At 41.0% G+C, this 14,252-nt stretch overlaps 1 protein-coding gene across 14 annotated transcripts in view; it reads right to left on the bottom strand.

The window, feature by feature from the left end:
• Positions 1-419: 419 nt before the first annotated feature.
• ACSL6 (acyl-CoA synthetase long chain family member 6) overlaps positions 420-14,252 on the bottom strand; it is a 117,215-nt gene continuing 103,382 nt past the window's right edge. For all 14 annotated transcript variants that reach the window (XM_084838873.1, XM_084838876.1, XM_084838884.1 and 11 more), the window contains 2 exons: positions 13,526-13,597; positions 420-9,466 (listed from right to left, as the gene is read on the bottom strand). In XM_084838873.1, the coding sequence (XP_084694999.1) occupies positions 9,326-9,466; positions 13,526-13,597 (213 nt within the window). In that variant the 3' untranslated portion in view covers positions 420-9,325. The remainder of the gene's footprint in view (positions 9,467-13,525; positions 13,598-14,252) is intronic.

Genomic DNA, 14,252 nt, shown 5'->3' with positions numbered 1-14,252 from the left:
TTATCCTGTGCTTTTTGGTTTTTAATTTTTGTGAACCACCCAGAGCTTCAGCTATTGGGCAGTATAGAAATGAAATAAATAAAATACATAAATAAATATTTATTATTACATTTATATCCCACCTGTTTTCCTTTTGCAAGGAACCTAAGGTGGCTTACATAGTCCTTCTCCTCTCCACTTTATCCTTTGCTATTCCTGCCAATTTTATAAGTTCAAACCATTACAAACAGCTCTGAAATAACTGTCTTCATCTTCAAAGACATTGTAGCCACTAAGTTCACTGACGTTTTCTGAAATGTACCTCAGATTCCAATATACCTTTGGTTATTTAAAACCCCAAAATCAGCATTACTTAGTATAGACACTCATTTCTGAATGACTAGTTATTGATCACATAGACAGAATATTGGAATAAAACAGGATTTTATAAAATATTTTATTTGTCAGTCAAGAGGAATATTAACAAGTTTGGGAAACTTGACAGTTTTTCAGTTCTTTACATAACAAAAATTTCACATTTGCCTCTTCTTAGATATACATGCGGATATACCAAAACTGAAAAAGTTCTTTAATTACAGTTAAGATCTTTTTAAACACATATGTATAGGTCATTGTATTTTTATCCCTTCACTTTTCTGTAGTTGAAAATAGAATAAGCAGCATGTAGGAAAAAATGGCTGTTTTGCTTGCAAATATGCTGTGTTACTCTTATTTGAATGTGGGTACATTGTTCTATTGCATGACAGAAAGGATGTGAAAGTTGCACAGAAGTGCTGTTGTCTCACAGAAAAATCCTGAATGGAAACAATGATTGTGGCTGATATATTTGTGATTTCCTTTTTCTTTCCTGACAATGAAAAGCTTTTGTTCTAAGCTGATAGTGTGACCTGATGCACAAAACAGCACAGAGCTCCTGTACCTTCTGATGTTTCTGTAGATGACATTTTAGCATGTTCAGCTCATCATGTAGGATTAAGGAAAGCTGCGCTTGGTGACATTTCCCGTTACAACAGTGCTAAAAGGAGAGGAACCCTGTTATCCTTTGCAACTGGACACTCTAAAAGCACGCCATTTATTGCGTAACTTCTCATCACCTATCAAGTTCACAGTCTAACAGTGCAATCTTATGTTTACTCAAAAATAAGCCCCACTGAATTCAGTGGGTTATAGATTGCAACCTAAATAACCTTCCTCCCCATATGCACTCCAATAATAAAAAAAGATCAAAAACCTACATGTAAGTAAATCCCATGGAAATAAAAAAAGAATTTTACTCCAGAGGCCCAAACCGGCTCTTATTGTGATATATTGAACCTGTTGCACTTTAAAAAAAAACAACAAGGTTTAGGTACTTAAGAGAGCAATCCTTGAGTGTAGACAACGTCCTGCTGAATGGTCTTTGGATGGGGCAGACATTCTCCTCTGCTGGGGGGATAGTACGTCTGGCAGGCTGGTACACCAGAGGCCCTACAAAAAGTTCCATGGGTGTGATGTATTGCTGGTGGTAGAGGCCAAAACAGAGAGTTCCAGAGGTGGCCGTGGATCTACTAGATGCAAAGCCTCCTCGTGCCCCTACACTGTGCTAACCCAGAGCTGGTGTAGGAATTTCATCACCCACTGGTTGTAAGGGCGAGGGGAATAGATAAACCATCTGGACATAATTGGGGTGTTCTCTGTAACAGAACCTCTCCCACCCCACTTAGGATTGTTTTGCCTGTTTCTTCTAGTGATTATTAATGCCAAATGCCAATGCCCTTTGGAAATTCCATCAAAGTAAAATTACATTTACTACACAGATTTCTAGCTAATGTCGTATCTTGGTAGGATCCTTAATCAATGATTATCATCTTCCAGAAAACCTGGTGTACTTTAGGAACTGTTTTAAAAAGGGCTTTAAGACATATATACATATGCAAGAATGGGGACATATCCACGTATGAGTTCATGCAGCCCTTAAATAAAACAAAACAGGTTTCTGTACGTGCAGAATTGACTTTGTCAGGAGCTGCATTTGTTCTGATCCACTCAGTTTCACTACTTGATTGATCTGTAGGGAGCTTAATTAGAGAAAGTGCTATAATTAGGAAAAGAGAATGAATATGCTCACTGCCCCCCCCCCCAGCAATGTTGCTGCCCCAGTTTAGTATGATAGTGCAGTTATCTAGCTACCAGTAGTAGATCAGGACTGTAGCAGAAATTAGGAAGTTGTTTCCATTGAACTGCAGAATTAATAATCAGTACATGATCCCACCATAGTCCTTTTCTCAAGCATGGACACCATTAGCTCACTCATTTTATTCCTGAGATTTGATTTTGTTTCTCCACAACCACTCATTTCCATCTTTTCCCAAGTGGTAGCTGTAGCCATTTTGGGGAGCTTCCCTTTCAATGAGTACTGCAGTCCTTTCAAGTGTGAACTGATGTAGCCCTATTGTCTTACCTGGTTTCAAGGCATGGCATGTGATGTGCTTGGTGATGGTGTGTAACCCCACCGTCATTACCTGGCCACCCTACCACCATGATCTCTTTCTAAAACACACTCCCTTTGCTGTGGAGTTCCTGGAGGTAAAATTTCAGCAAGTCATGCTTACACATTCAAGGAAAAAAAGAGGTGAAATTGACAGGGGGGCTATCAACCCTTACCCAATTTTTGTTTTGAAACCTAGTTGGATTGTCAAGGTCAAAAGATGTAGGTGTTTTTTTTAAAAAAGTAGCTTAAAAAAAAGTAGTGCTGGTATGTAAACACTGTTTTGGGTGGGCAAAAATTTAAATCCAGAGGCTTTCCTCCCTTTACCTTTATTACTGGTGTACTTTCAAGACCAAAAATAAAAATAAAACTTTCAACGGACAACTTCCTTATCAATTTCATGTTGGTTTTTTGCAGAGCAGCAACAATAATGGTCCAGGAACTCTTATGGGAAAAGAGAGCTCAGGCAAAATTCTCCAACAGCAGTGGAGGTGGTGGGTACTCTAGTTCAGGGGGGAGGGATGGGTGAAATTTTCACAGCATCGCTATCCCAGATCCATTGTGTTGGGACCTCAAATTGAGACACTGACAGTGCTTATATAGTGTTAGTATGTTGGCCGCTCCAGCCCTCGTTCAGGTGAATTCTACAACAAAAATCCTGTTTTTAGCACAAGTTCGTTTATATTATACAAAAAGAGGAGAAAACAAGGAACAACTACTGTAGTAGCCATCTCTAAACAAAATATTTCCCATAGGTTTTAGTGAGACATCAGCACATCTTGTAAGTTGTTAGATTTCATGCAAAAATAGTATATTCTTTTTAAGTTTACATTCATTTCATAGAAGTTTATTTACATATAGATCACTGGCTTGTGCTTTTCACACATAGAAAACCAAAGATTATCACCTCAAGTTAATTTGTTTCATTCCAAGAAAAGTGTTAGAAGAGACAGAAGCTGTTTTCTGATATGCTCAGTAACAATCAAATCCAAAGAAACAGGATTTTACTTTGATCATTACCAATCGTGCAATGTAAAAATATTTGTAAAGGGATTCCTGTCTCTTTTTCATGTAAAAACCCTGAAAATTCATGTCTGAATGCAGGGCTATTTTTTTAAAATATGATTAGGTCCTAATGGTTTTGTTTTGTTTTTCATTTTACTTGGATATGGGGAAAACTATGGTTTTAGCAGTACATATTCACAATGCAAAACTATGCAACATTTTCTAAATCTGTAGGAATAATTGAATTTTCTTGTTATAGATAAGTCTCCATTATCTTACAATTTACTTAGATGGACCCTGGTTCAGTCCTATGCCAGATTCACACATGCACGTTCATCACTCAATGGGACCGGACTTGCATGTGGCAAATAGCTACCACAGATCAAACACTAGAGACAGAATTTTCATATTGCCTTATGTTACCTCACTGAAATAATAGTCTTTTCCAATGGACACACTTCACATATACAACTGCAAGTCATCAAGTGATGAATATGCATGTACAAATGATCTCCCAGATAAATTATAACACCTTAAGGACATAGAATTCATCCTGAAATACTGTGAATTTCTTGTTAGAGTCTAGAAACAGCTTGCTTAATTTTATCTCATCAAGCTCTAAAACTCAGCAGCAGAACTATGATGCTTGATGGGATTCTGGAGGAAGGAGCCAAAAAAGCATCATAGCGCTGCTGAAATAAGGATGAGGTGCAGTTCCAGAGCAGCTTCATTTACTAGTCAGATATTGAAACAAGTAGTAGATCAGGAACTGATTGCTAATAATGGATGTGTAATGAGAGTGCATCTCTGTGAAATTCTACAAGTCTTATGCTGAATTTGTATCAGTTTAATTCCAGCAAATTTGATGCCAAATTAACCTATTATTTTTCACTATCATTTGGGTTACAAATCAAAATATATATATGAAATGCTGGCTCCACTAGCCAAGTATTACTGACTTTCTTTTGACTAGGATTTCATAATGGCATCGACCCTGTTTTAGTTGACTGGTACGTGGATCCTGCCTGCTGGCAAAACCCCATAGCTTCTGCTGTTGTGCTGGGCACAGACATTGATGTATTGTAGCACAAATGCATATTAGTAACTTTTATAACTGGATTATTAGCACTAGTACCAACATTCTGATCCAAAATATCTCCATCATAAGTAGAAGCATTCAGAGTGGTGCAATGTCATAATCTGTGATGTTACACTAGTGCAAGGATGTACATCCTATCATATGCACTTATTTGATGATGCAGATTATCCAACCGTGTCATTCCTGAAACTCAAATATCACTAGCGGAGATCTGCTGAATCGTTCCATTGCACAAACGTAACTTTAGTTGGATTATCTTTTTGCGCGTTGTTCAGAACCTAATTTCCGCTAGTGCAATGTCATTTGCACTAGAATGGATACTGCCCCCTGTAGGCAGAGAGGATAACATGGGGCCTTCCAATGCACTTTTTGGCCAGCTGGGATCAAGAGTGATGTTCAGGTGGGAAGTACCTGTGTCATTGCTGCCAGACCCTTAAATGTAATGGCAACAGTGTGGCATAAAGTGGCTTCCATGCTACTGCCATAATATATAAAGGGTGCATAAAGTTCAACGATACTTAACCCCAGGTACTTTCTGAATCCAGGGACAGATATCTATTTCAAATTACAGTAGAGGTAGTAATAATCATTCTCCAAGCCACAGTGTTCCTCCCATTTGCCTAAGCACAGTGGCATGCATCTTGCAAAGTTTAACATGTATGTAGTGGCCAAGCTCTAGTTTGAGTCCTTTTTATGCTTCAAACAACAGGACCTAGTGTGAGTTTGTGTGCACAGAACAGCATGCACAACTCCATCATGAGATTAGGAAGATTATTGGGATTTTCCTTACAGTGGTTTAGGACACAATCCTGTTGATTGTGCCCTTGAGAATTGGAAGCTCCTGAACCCAGAAGCTTCTGATCATCGAAGGCAGGGCGGGACGAGCAGCAGTGACCTTTGCCTCCCCATCCTCCCACCTTGCATTTTTGACTGGACAGGTTTTGTCCGTCCAGTGACGGTGCTTCTGAAGGGGAGGGAAGGAGGCTGGAGAGGCCTTGGGATCACTTGTATCCTGGCATCTCCAGCCAACTCCCCTCCCGCCGAAACACCCCCTTTCCCCCTCTCTGAGGTCACTTTTCTGACCTCAGTCGGTGTGGTTCTTTCCGTGATGGCTGCGAAGGGATTGTGAGGGGGGATCTCTGACATGGGGAGAATTCCCACTATCCTATGCCCCCTCAGACACTGTCTAGGGGCCACAGGACTGCTCCTTCCAACAACTGCAATTACTCGAGGGGGAAAATGTACAACTAAAACCAAAACCTTGCTACTTAGAAAAATAGGCATGATGCAGTCAGTGTTAAGCAGCAGTCTTCAAAATTTTAATGAGAAAGATTTAAGAATATGTTTAATTCTCTCATTAAAATCAAACTTAAAAGTGCTTAATTTTGGCTGGATCACACCCAAAATGTCCTTATATACTGCTTTAAATAAAAGTTTAATAAATATCTGACTTCAAATTCAAGTCTAAGTAAATGAGGCCATGATGAGCTTTCAGGCCAGTGCCAACTATGCACCGACAAAATCATATGGACCTAGATTAATGTATGTGCCAATTTCTCCAGTGTTTATAGCTGTGGGACATGAGTATTAAAATAAACCTTCCTGAGCAATATATCAATCTAGTTAGAAAGAATATGCATATGACACAACCCTACATCTTCCCTATCCAATAAATATGAGTATTAGCTATTTTCATTATCTGCTGTACTACAGCTTAGTATTCAAGTTTGGATCTAAGTTACTGGTGTTTGTTTAAAGTTAGAATGAAGATGCTAAACCAGCCTTCCCCAGTCTGAAGCCCTCCAGATGTATTGGACTACAAGTCCCATAATCCCCAGCCAGCATGGCCAATGCCACCAGATTGTGGAAGGCTGCACTAAGCCATACTATTCTTCACTGTTCTGCACTGATGTGAAAAAGAAGCTTGAGAATAACTTCTTGTAAGTATAAATTGAAACTTGTAGTCAGGCAATCAAGAAGCCAGGATAGGTGTTTGAAAAATACAAAGAAAACTATTTCATACCAGAAGTACTGCATCAAACGTGCAGTCCCTTTTGAAATCTAAACAGTTTGTTTAGAACAGACATTAATAAACCAGGCTCTGCATATAAACTTGCTCATTAATTCATTGTCTCTCATTTGTTTTAATTTTTCTGTTGCATTTCAGATATGACATTCCAGGAAAAATACGGGGCAAATTTAGATCAGTAGTTTTAGTTCAGCAGTCTTTTAGGGTGTAGTGTAAAAAAGAAAAGAGTTTGCCTCTATTGCTCTTCAAACTGACTGATCTAGCAGCTTTATATGGATACATTATTGTACACTGTATTTATTAATAAGATGTTTTGGAGATGTTTGTTGGTCCTGGTCAGTTGAATCAATCGCAGGATTACTTATTTCTTGATGCCTTGGGACAAGTTCAGGTGCTCCAAAATCTTCCATGTGGATGCAATCTCATGGAAGAAGTAACACATGAGCCATGTCAGCCAGGCAACACTCCCTTACATTAGTGTACATAAAGCATGGTGGCCCTGACTCATGCAAATTTCTCATGCATTAGAAACAGCACCTATTAACATGGTCATAAACTACATTTCTATGCAGGGTGGTATGCATGGATGATTTTAGTGAATCTGAACTAGGCTTGCGGGAGAAGCCATAAACTCTTTATCAGTGGATTCTATGGCTAGGCTCATACAGCTGCGGCCTTTTAGCACAAACATTCACATGATGCCTAACACTGAGGAATAGTCGTATCTCCTACACTTAGGTCTTGATTCAAACTATTTCAGAACAGGCAATGACTATATCACATCTACATCAGCCTTCTCCAACTGAGTGCCATCTAGATGTTTTGGACGACAACCCCCAACATTCCTAACCATTGACCATGCTACATGGGAATGAAAGTCCAAAACATATGGAGGGCACCAGGTTGGGGCAGGCTGATCCACATGGTCATTCCTGAGCACCACATGAAGACGTGGGCAGGTTCTCTGGCGTGAGTGTTCAGTTTCTCCACTAAAATCAGATGACGTGTTCTAAAGCTGGGGGCAGAAATGAGGCCTTAAGATATGGGGCAGGCCTCCTTCTTGCCTTTGCATCTTTTATTCAGCCAAGTTAGCCTTTTGTAAAACAGCCATCAAGGGTGGAAAGCGTTCAGTGTGATTTATTCAAAGGAGCCAAGTCTTGGAGTGCTTGTGATGGGAAAGAATAAAAAAATAGGAATTTGGACTGGACATAAGCCTCGTGGTAAGAACCTGGGAGGAAAAGCAGCAGCAGCTGGTGCCACCCTGGCTGGGGCTGAGGAGCCCAGTTCTGACAGGAGGAGATGGCACTCTAGCTTCAAGCACCTTGAAATGTGAGGATGCATTCCGCTAATCAGCTGTATGTTGAGATGCAGCATCCTCTTTAAATTATCTGAAGCCTGCTGAATATTCAGTCCTCCTGAAATGCACTATAAAGTGGCACAAAGGGAAAGCTGGGGCTCAAAACCTCTTGGTTAATCTGGCTGGAAGAAAATACTTGGGATCCACAGTGGGGACAGTGGAAGTAGAAAAACTATGCAGTATTGTTTACACCAACTGACCTTCCATTTTGCAAGTTTCTGTTGGGGAGCTGCCAAAACAAAAGGCAATCAAATTCTTCAAAAGGTGCAGCCCACAGATCCCACCCCCCTAATTTACAGTATTCCTAATTTCAGAAACCTTCAGCATGGCCCTTAAGAAAGTGCTTGTCATTATAGACACAAGGAATACAAAGAATTTCAAGGCCTATAACATTTCTGACAATTAGAGGTTAGTATTGATCCACCATGTGCCACTAGTACATATGAAATCCAAAATCTACCTACTCTTGTTCTTGTGTGAATTAATTACACAAATACATTCAGGGAGGGGGGTTCTCTTACAAGCTGCCATTTAAAGAACAATTAAACAATTCCAGTTTTACGTTTTAGATCAGGGTAACCAATTTATTTGTGGCTTTGAGCATCAACGAACATTTGAGGTAGACCACTAGTCTTTGTCAGATATCTCCCTGAGTGGGACTCTGGTACTTTCAAGACCTCAGTTGCAGTGAGTTGTTCTTGGCTATATGTGCACTCAATGGCAGCTGGAAGAGGAAGCTGTACCACACTAAGGAAGGTGTGTACATGATGTACAACCTGTGAATCAGGTCAAGAACCTCTTGATCCTAAGGAGTACTTAATAGTACCCATCCAGAGAAATATCCGGTAACCCTATTAAGATCACATTACTGGAACATCTAGGGTTAGAGGAGTGTCATACAAAATAGGCAGATCCAAACCTCTTTTCCTTCATGTTTGCTAAGGGATTTTTGCAGGTAAAAATAAAATACTTTTGGAAGGAGTGAAATTTAAAACAGCTTAATGGTTGTCCAGTATGTTTTAAGCAATCTTCTAAGGCAGGGACAGGGAATGACAGGCCCTTCAGATTTTGTTGGACTGCAACTGCCATAATCTCACTGTTGGCTATGCTGGCTAGGGCTGATGGGAGTTGCAGTCCAACAACATCTGGAGGGCCACACTTTCCCCACCACTGTTCTAGAGCATCCATTACAACAAGAGGAACTAGAATGAGATGGTAAAGGAATTACTCAGTGACAGTGTCTTCAGACAAAAGAAGGCTCACGTGGAAGATCAGATGCTTATTCTTTTCAACTGCATCCTGTTCACTTTTCAGTATTATCCTAATATTGCTACAGAGTATATTATTCTGAAGAACCTTCCCATGCTGTCAGATGGAGATGCTTGAATAAAGCTCTTCTATCTGTTTCTTGAAGTATTCTCTCAGCTCTGGTCTTCTAGCTTTTAGCGTAGGCGTCAACAAGCCATTTTGTATGGAGAACATTTCAGAGTGGATGTAAACACCTTTAACCTGAAAATGAAAAATAAAGTAAAAACCACAGATTTATAAAAAAGATCAAAAAGCTAAATAATGGCTAGTTTGATAGCTCTATTCCTTCTAGGAATCTAGAAGTGCAACAATCCAAATATAACACATTACAAGGTTTGGGGAGTTTTTATTTGCTCAACTAGTTGCCTAAATATAAACAAATTAGGCTACAATCCTTTGTGCATTTTCTTGGGAGTATCTAACCAGTGAAGGTTGCTATTGAGTAGACTTGCAGAAGATTGTGCTGTATGTTCTTTCACTATGTATCTCCTCTGATTAGAGGCCTTCAAATAATTATTCTAAATGTCTGAAAAGCCATGAACACACTGCAGGGAATAATATGGCTCTTGTTATCACTTCACATTTAATTACAGGGACAATGTATATTTTAATCAACAGTTTTAGAAATACGTATCAACATCAAAAACAAGCATGAAAAGACTCAATTCTTCTAAGATCATGACATAATTAGGACAAGCTAAGATTTCCCCACCTTCTGCAGAAACCGGAGAAATAACCAGCATAGAAAAATATTTGAAATACTGAAATACTTTACTACCTTTAGCACTACCCAATAGTTTAATGAAGAGGGAACTTTCCTCTGCTAGGCAGGAACAAATTTTTTCAGAGCATTATTTTGGAAGTAACTTGAAGGTATTTTAAATATAGATATAAATATTGCTAAACAATGTGTTGCTCTTGAAATGTAAAAATTTGTACTGTATATATACCACAGAGGAGACTGCAAGAGATCAAAATGACTAAAAGGGCATTTTTCATAAAGAAGAAGGAAGTATTCATTTAATTATCAGGGATGCTCACTTGGGTCACAAGAGGTATTGGGCACAAAGTGGAGTTCACAGCTTTAGGGTGGCTCCATGGCACATCTAGCATTGCAGGAAAGAAACATGTCTGGGGCGGAAATAACATGGTGGTACCAATCTGTGGACGTTCCAGCTGTAAGAGGGCAGACTGGCACTTCAGTGACTACATCCAAGAAGACAGAGCTAGTTTCAAGATGCTGAAGAAATGGTTTTATTCTTTAAGAAGCCCAACACCTTTCTGCTTATCTTCAAATGTGTGAGACAGTCCTGACAGAGTTGTTTGAAGGCTTTTAAAAAATTCCCCGAGGAAGGCCACAAATAATATATTGGGCCGGAATGCATTGGGCGTCTTAAAGAATAAGTATAAATAAAGAATAAAGAATAACTATTTTTTTCAGCATCTTGATACTAGTTCTGTCTCCTTGGATCTATTTTGGATACTTTCCAGTTTTCTTATACTTTCCACTTCAGTGGCTACAACATCAGCAGAGAGAGAACCAAGTGTGTCCATGCAAGCAAAGGCTCATGACTCACTCAGCTGGTGCTTGCAGGAGTGGTTCCTCGAAATGCCAGCTGAATCCCTTCCCTATGCATGCCACTCACTACCCCAAGCGGGATGGCACCCAGTACACAAAGGAGGTGCCCAACACCAGTGCTGGCCCCAGGACTTTGAGGGCCCTTGGGCAAGTCAGCCTCCATGGGCTCCCTCATTCAGTGAGTTTCACCACCATTGTCACCAGCTGCTATTCCTCCTTGTTCTCTTTCTCATCATTGCTGCCACTTGCTTGCCTTGACAAGCAGAGAGTAAGTAGGTAGTGGCATCTACTGCTCCTCCTTCCCACCACCACCATTTTCTGGACTAGAGCGAGAGGCAGTTGAACAAGCAGGTTGCAATGGTGAGGTGGAGGAAGAGCAACTCCAGGGGACTCTTGTCAATGCGTTCCTGCTGGGTTGTGGGCCCTTGGCAAGTGCCCAACCATGCCTACCTTTGACACCAGCCATGCCCAACTCTGCTGCTGCTTGCAGGAACCACTGGATGGGGCAGGGCCAGATGATGTCACGGGGAGGGGCTTTGGGGATGGGTACATTCCCCCTTGATGTGGTCCAGCCTACTGGATTGTTCCAGGGGGTCATTTCAGCTGCTGGACCAAAAAAGGTTCTCTGCCCCTGCTCTAAATCTAGGCTCTAAATCAGGAGTAGGCAATTTTAGGGAGTCTGGCAGCCATTTTCTACTCCTGGATCCCCCCCGCCCCACACAGGCCACACTTCTACCACAGCCACACTGTTGAAATCTGGAGGCAAACTGCTACAGAAGCTTATACATACACATTTATGTGCCCATTTAAAGCCTTCATAGCAGTTCACTGCCAAAACTTGGTGGCAAACACCTAGGTGTTTGGGCAGCTTGGGCTGTGTATTGCCCACCCCTGTTCTAAAATTGCTCCAATCTACATAGAAAATGGCATGTTTAGGAAATATGATACAGCAACTGGTAATAACAATATTTCCTATGAGACTATGACCTGGTTCACATGATCGCGGCATGGTTAACAAGCCACAGTGGTTAACAAGCCAGAATGCATGCCAGCCAGATTTCCCTACTTACCCTTGTTGACATGGCTGCTGTTGGGTTATTTGCTGCCCCATCCCACCCAAACAAGCCATGCCACCCGGGCTCAAATGACACAGCATGCTGCGCCACCAAGGGTAATTAGGGGAAATGGGCCAGTATGCAACCGGGCATGCGCGGCACGCAACAAAAGCTGCAGTCGTGTGAACTGGCTCTACAGGTGGCAAGCCCTTGCCCTTAAATGTAATCTTTGTACTGAAGAGTGTTTCCTCCCTAACGTTGCTGTTTATTAACTATATAGTGTTCAAATGCTACAGACAGTACTGATAGACCCCCAACTAGTGATAGACCCCCCAACACCCTCCCCCAATTAGTTAGTTAGTTAGTTAGTGGCTTGTCTTTCTACCAAAAAATGGCACTCAAGCCAGCTCTGCCCAACTCAGCCAGTAGTTGCAGGAACCATGGGGTGGGGCAGGGCCAGATATCAGATGAATTGCTGGATTAGTATATTGCCTTACATGACAATTTCAGCAAGAACAAACCAGGCTAACAGACAGCCAGTTCTCCATATTTCTTCATGGCCCAGCTTTTGAAAAAGCAAGAAAACTATTCATCCAGAATCAGCTTTACAAGTGTTTCTACAGTTCTTAGGGTGCAATCCTATTCAGACAGGCGGCCGCCTCCGAACTCGGAGGCGACTGCCTATCCGATGCAGAGCAGAAGAAGCATGGAGGGGATTGTTCCCTCCACACTTTTCCTGCCCTGCATTTGCAGCTAGACAGCCAATTGTGGCTGTCTAGCCACGGGAGGGCAGAGTGGGGGAGGAAGCTGCTGGATGACTCATAGGATGAGTCGTACAGGCATTTCTGCCCTCCCCGCCCCGGAACGCCCTCCGGGAATGCCCCCTTTTGGCCGCTCCACACTCCTCTTGTGAGCGCAGAGCATGGTCGGTTCTCTGGGAACCGACCTCGGAGCCAGATCTCCTATGGCCGTCTAGCCACTGTCTAGCGGCCATAGGATTGCTCCCTTAGTAAGAAATTTAAGTAATGATTTGAATGTTACTTATACCTATTATACTTGTCCTTTTAAAAGAGCAGAATTTCAGCAGAACATTTTAGATTATACTTCCTAAAGGATGTTTTAATATCTACTTCTCTCTGTGTTTGTGTGTAAGTCTATGCAGGAAAAAAAAGATGTGAGTGACATATGGTTGCCTATTTGTGAACTTCCTCTATTTGAGCTTTGCAGGTCTGTTACAAAAATATCTATGCACACGTCAGGAGGAGATTAGTCTATGCACGGAGAACAAATAGAACAGCTGTATTTTCCAGGTCAGCTAAAAGAATGGTAATTAAGGGCCTGAGCTGACTTTCCAGTACTGCTCTCTGGTTGGGTGGAATGGCATTTCAAATGTTTTATCACGTTATGTATCGCAACAAGACTTTAATTTAAAAAGACATTCTTAAACAGATAGAGATATTAATATTATTAATACGTATAAAAATACAAGTGGACTGACTGAACCACAAAGCATAGAGAGGCATTTGGGCTTTTATATAACGCATGGCGAAATTCCTACCTATCATCTTAAAGAAGAGGTTCATCTGATCCTAGCAATCATGAAAGCTGTTAGCATTCAGGTTTTACCTGCTCAAATGAATGAAGTCCGCTCTCTTTCCCTAACTGCACCATATCTTCCATTATTGCTTTTTTCAGCTCCTAAATAAGGATATATGAAACATCTATTTACAGCCAGGAAGTTCTATTTAGCAACAAGAAAATAAGCCTATTAAAATTCAAATACTCTTCTGTTTCATATGTGTTTATACATGCTCAAGAGAGGGATAGAGAGAAAGCATGGGCTGCCACAGAGAGAGAAAGAGTTCTGCAACACTGAAAATGCTGTCCACTTTTGTTTCTAGCTCCACCCACCATCAACTCTGGCTCAGCCCCCGATTGGCTGTCCCCCCCGCCCTTGACTTTTCTGGTGGGTCAACAGCCCTTCATAGGAAAATGGCTCCCCACCCCTGCTGCAGGGTAATAGCTAACATTCTCGCCCTGTAAGTCTCTGTACACAAGTGTCCAAAAAGTCTTCTTGGTTTACATTTTCCAAGAAAGAAAGAACACATCTGTTAGCAAGACAGTGACTCCAATTCTTATTTTGGAATGGGTCTGTTTTTCAGCGTTCTAAAACTCCTGCTTTCCTATTTGAGATCTGCAAAAGGATGAAAGGGTTCGGAAACTGAAAAACTGTATTTTAAAATGCAGTTTCTGAAATGATGGGTAACTTACATTCCATGGAAAGCAGTAGCTGCAATGTCATTACTCCCCATGGTTATGCCAGCTTCAGTGTTACTTATTATTTATGTAATGC

This window comes from Heloderma suspectum, chromosome 2, assembly GCF_057233095.1.
Source record: "Heloderma suspectum isolate Gila_16-S chromosome 2, 16-S_ref, whole genome shotgun sequence".
Taxonomy (NCBI): domain Eukaryota; kingdom Metazoa; phylum Chordata; class Lepidosauria; order Squamata; family Helodermatidae; genus Heloderma; species Heloderma suspectum.
This window is presented reverse-complemented; position numbering and strand designations above follow the sequence as displayed.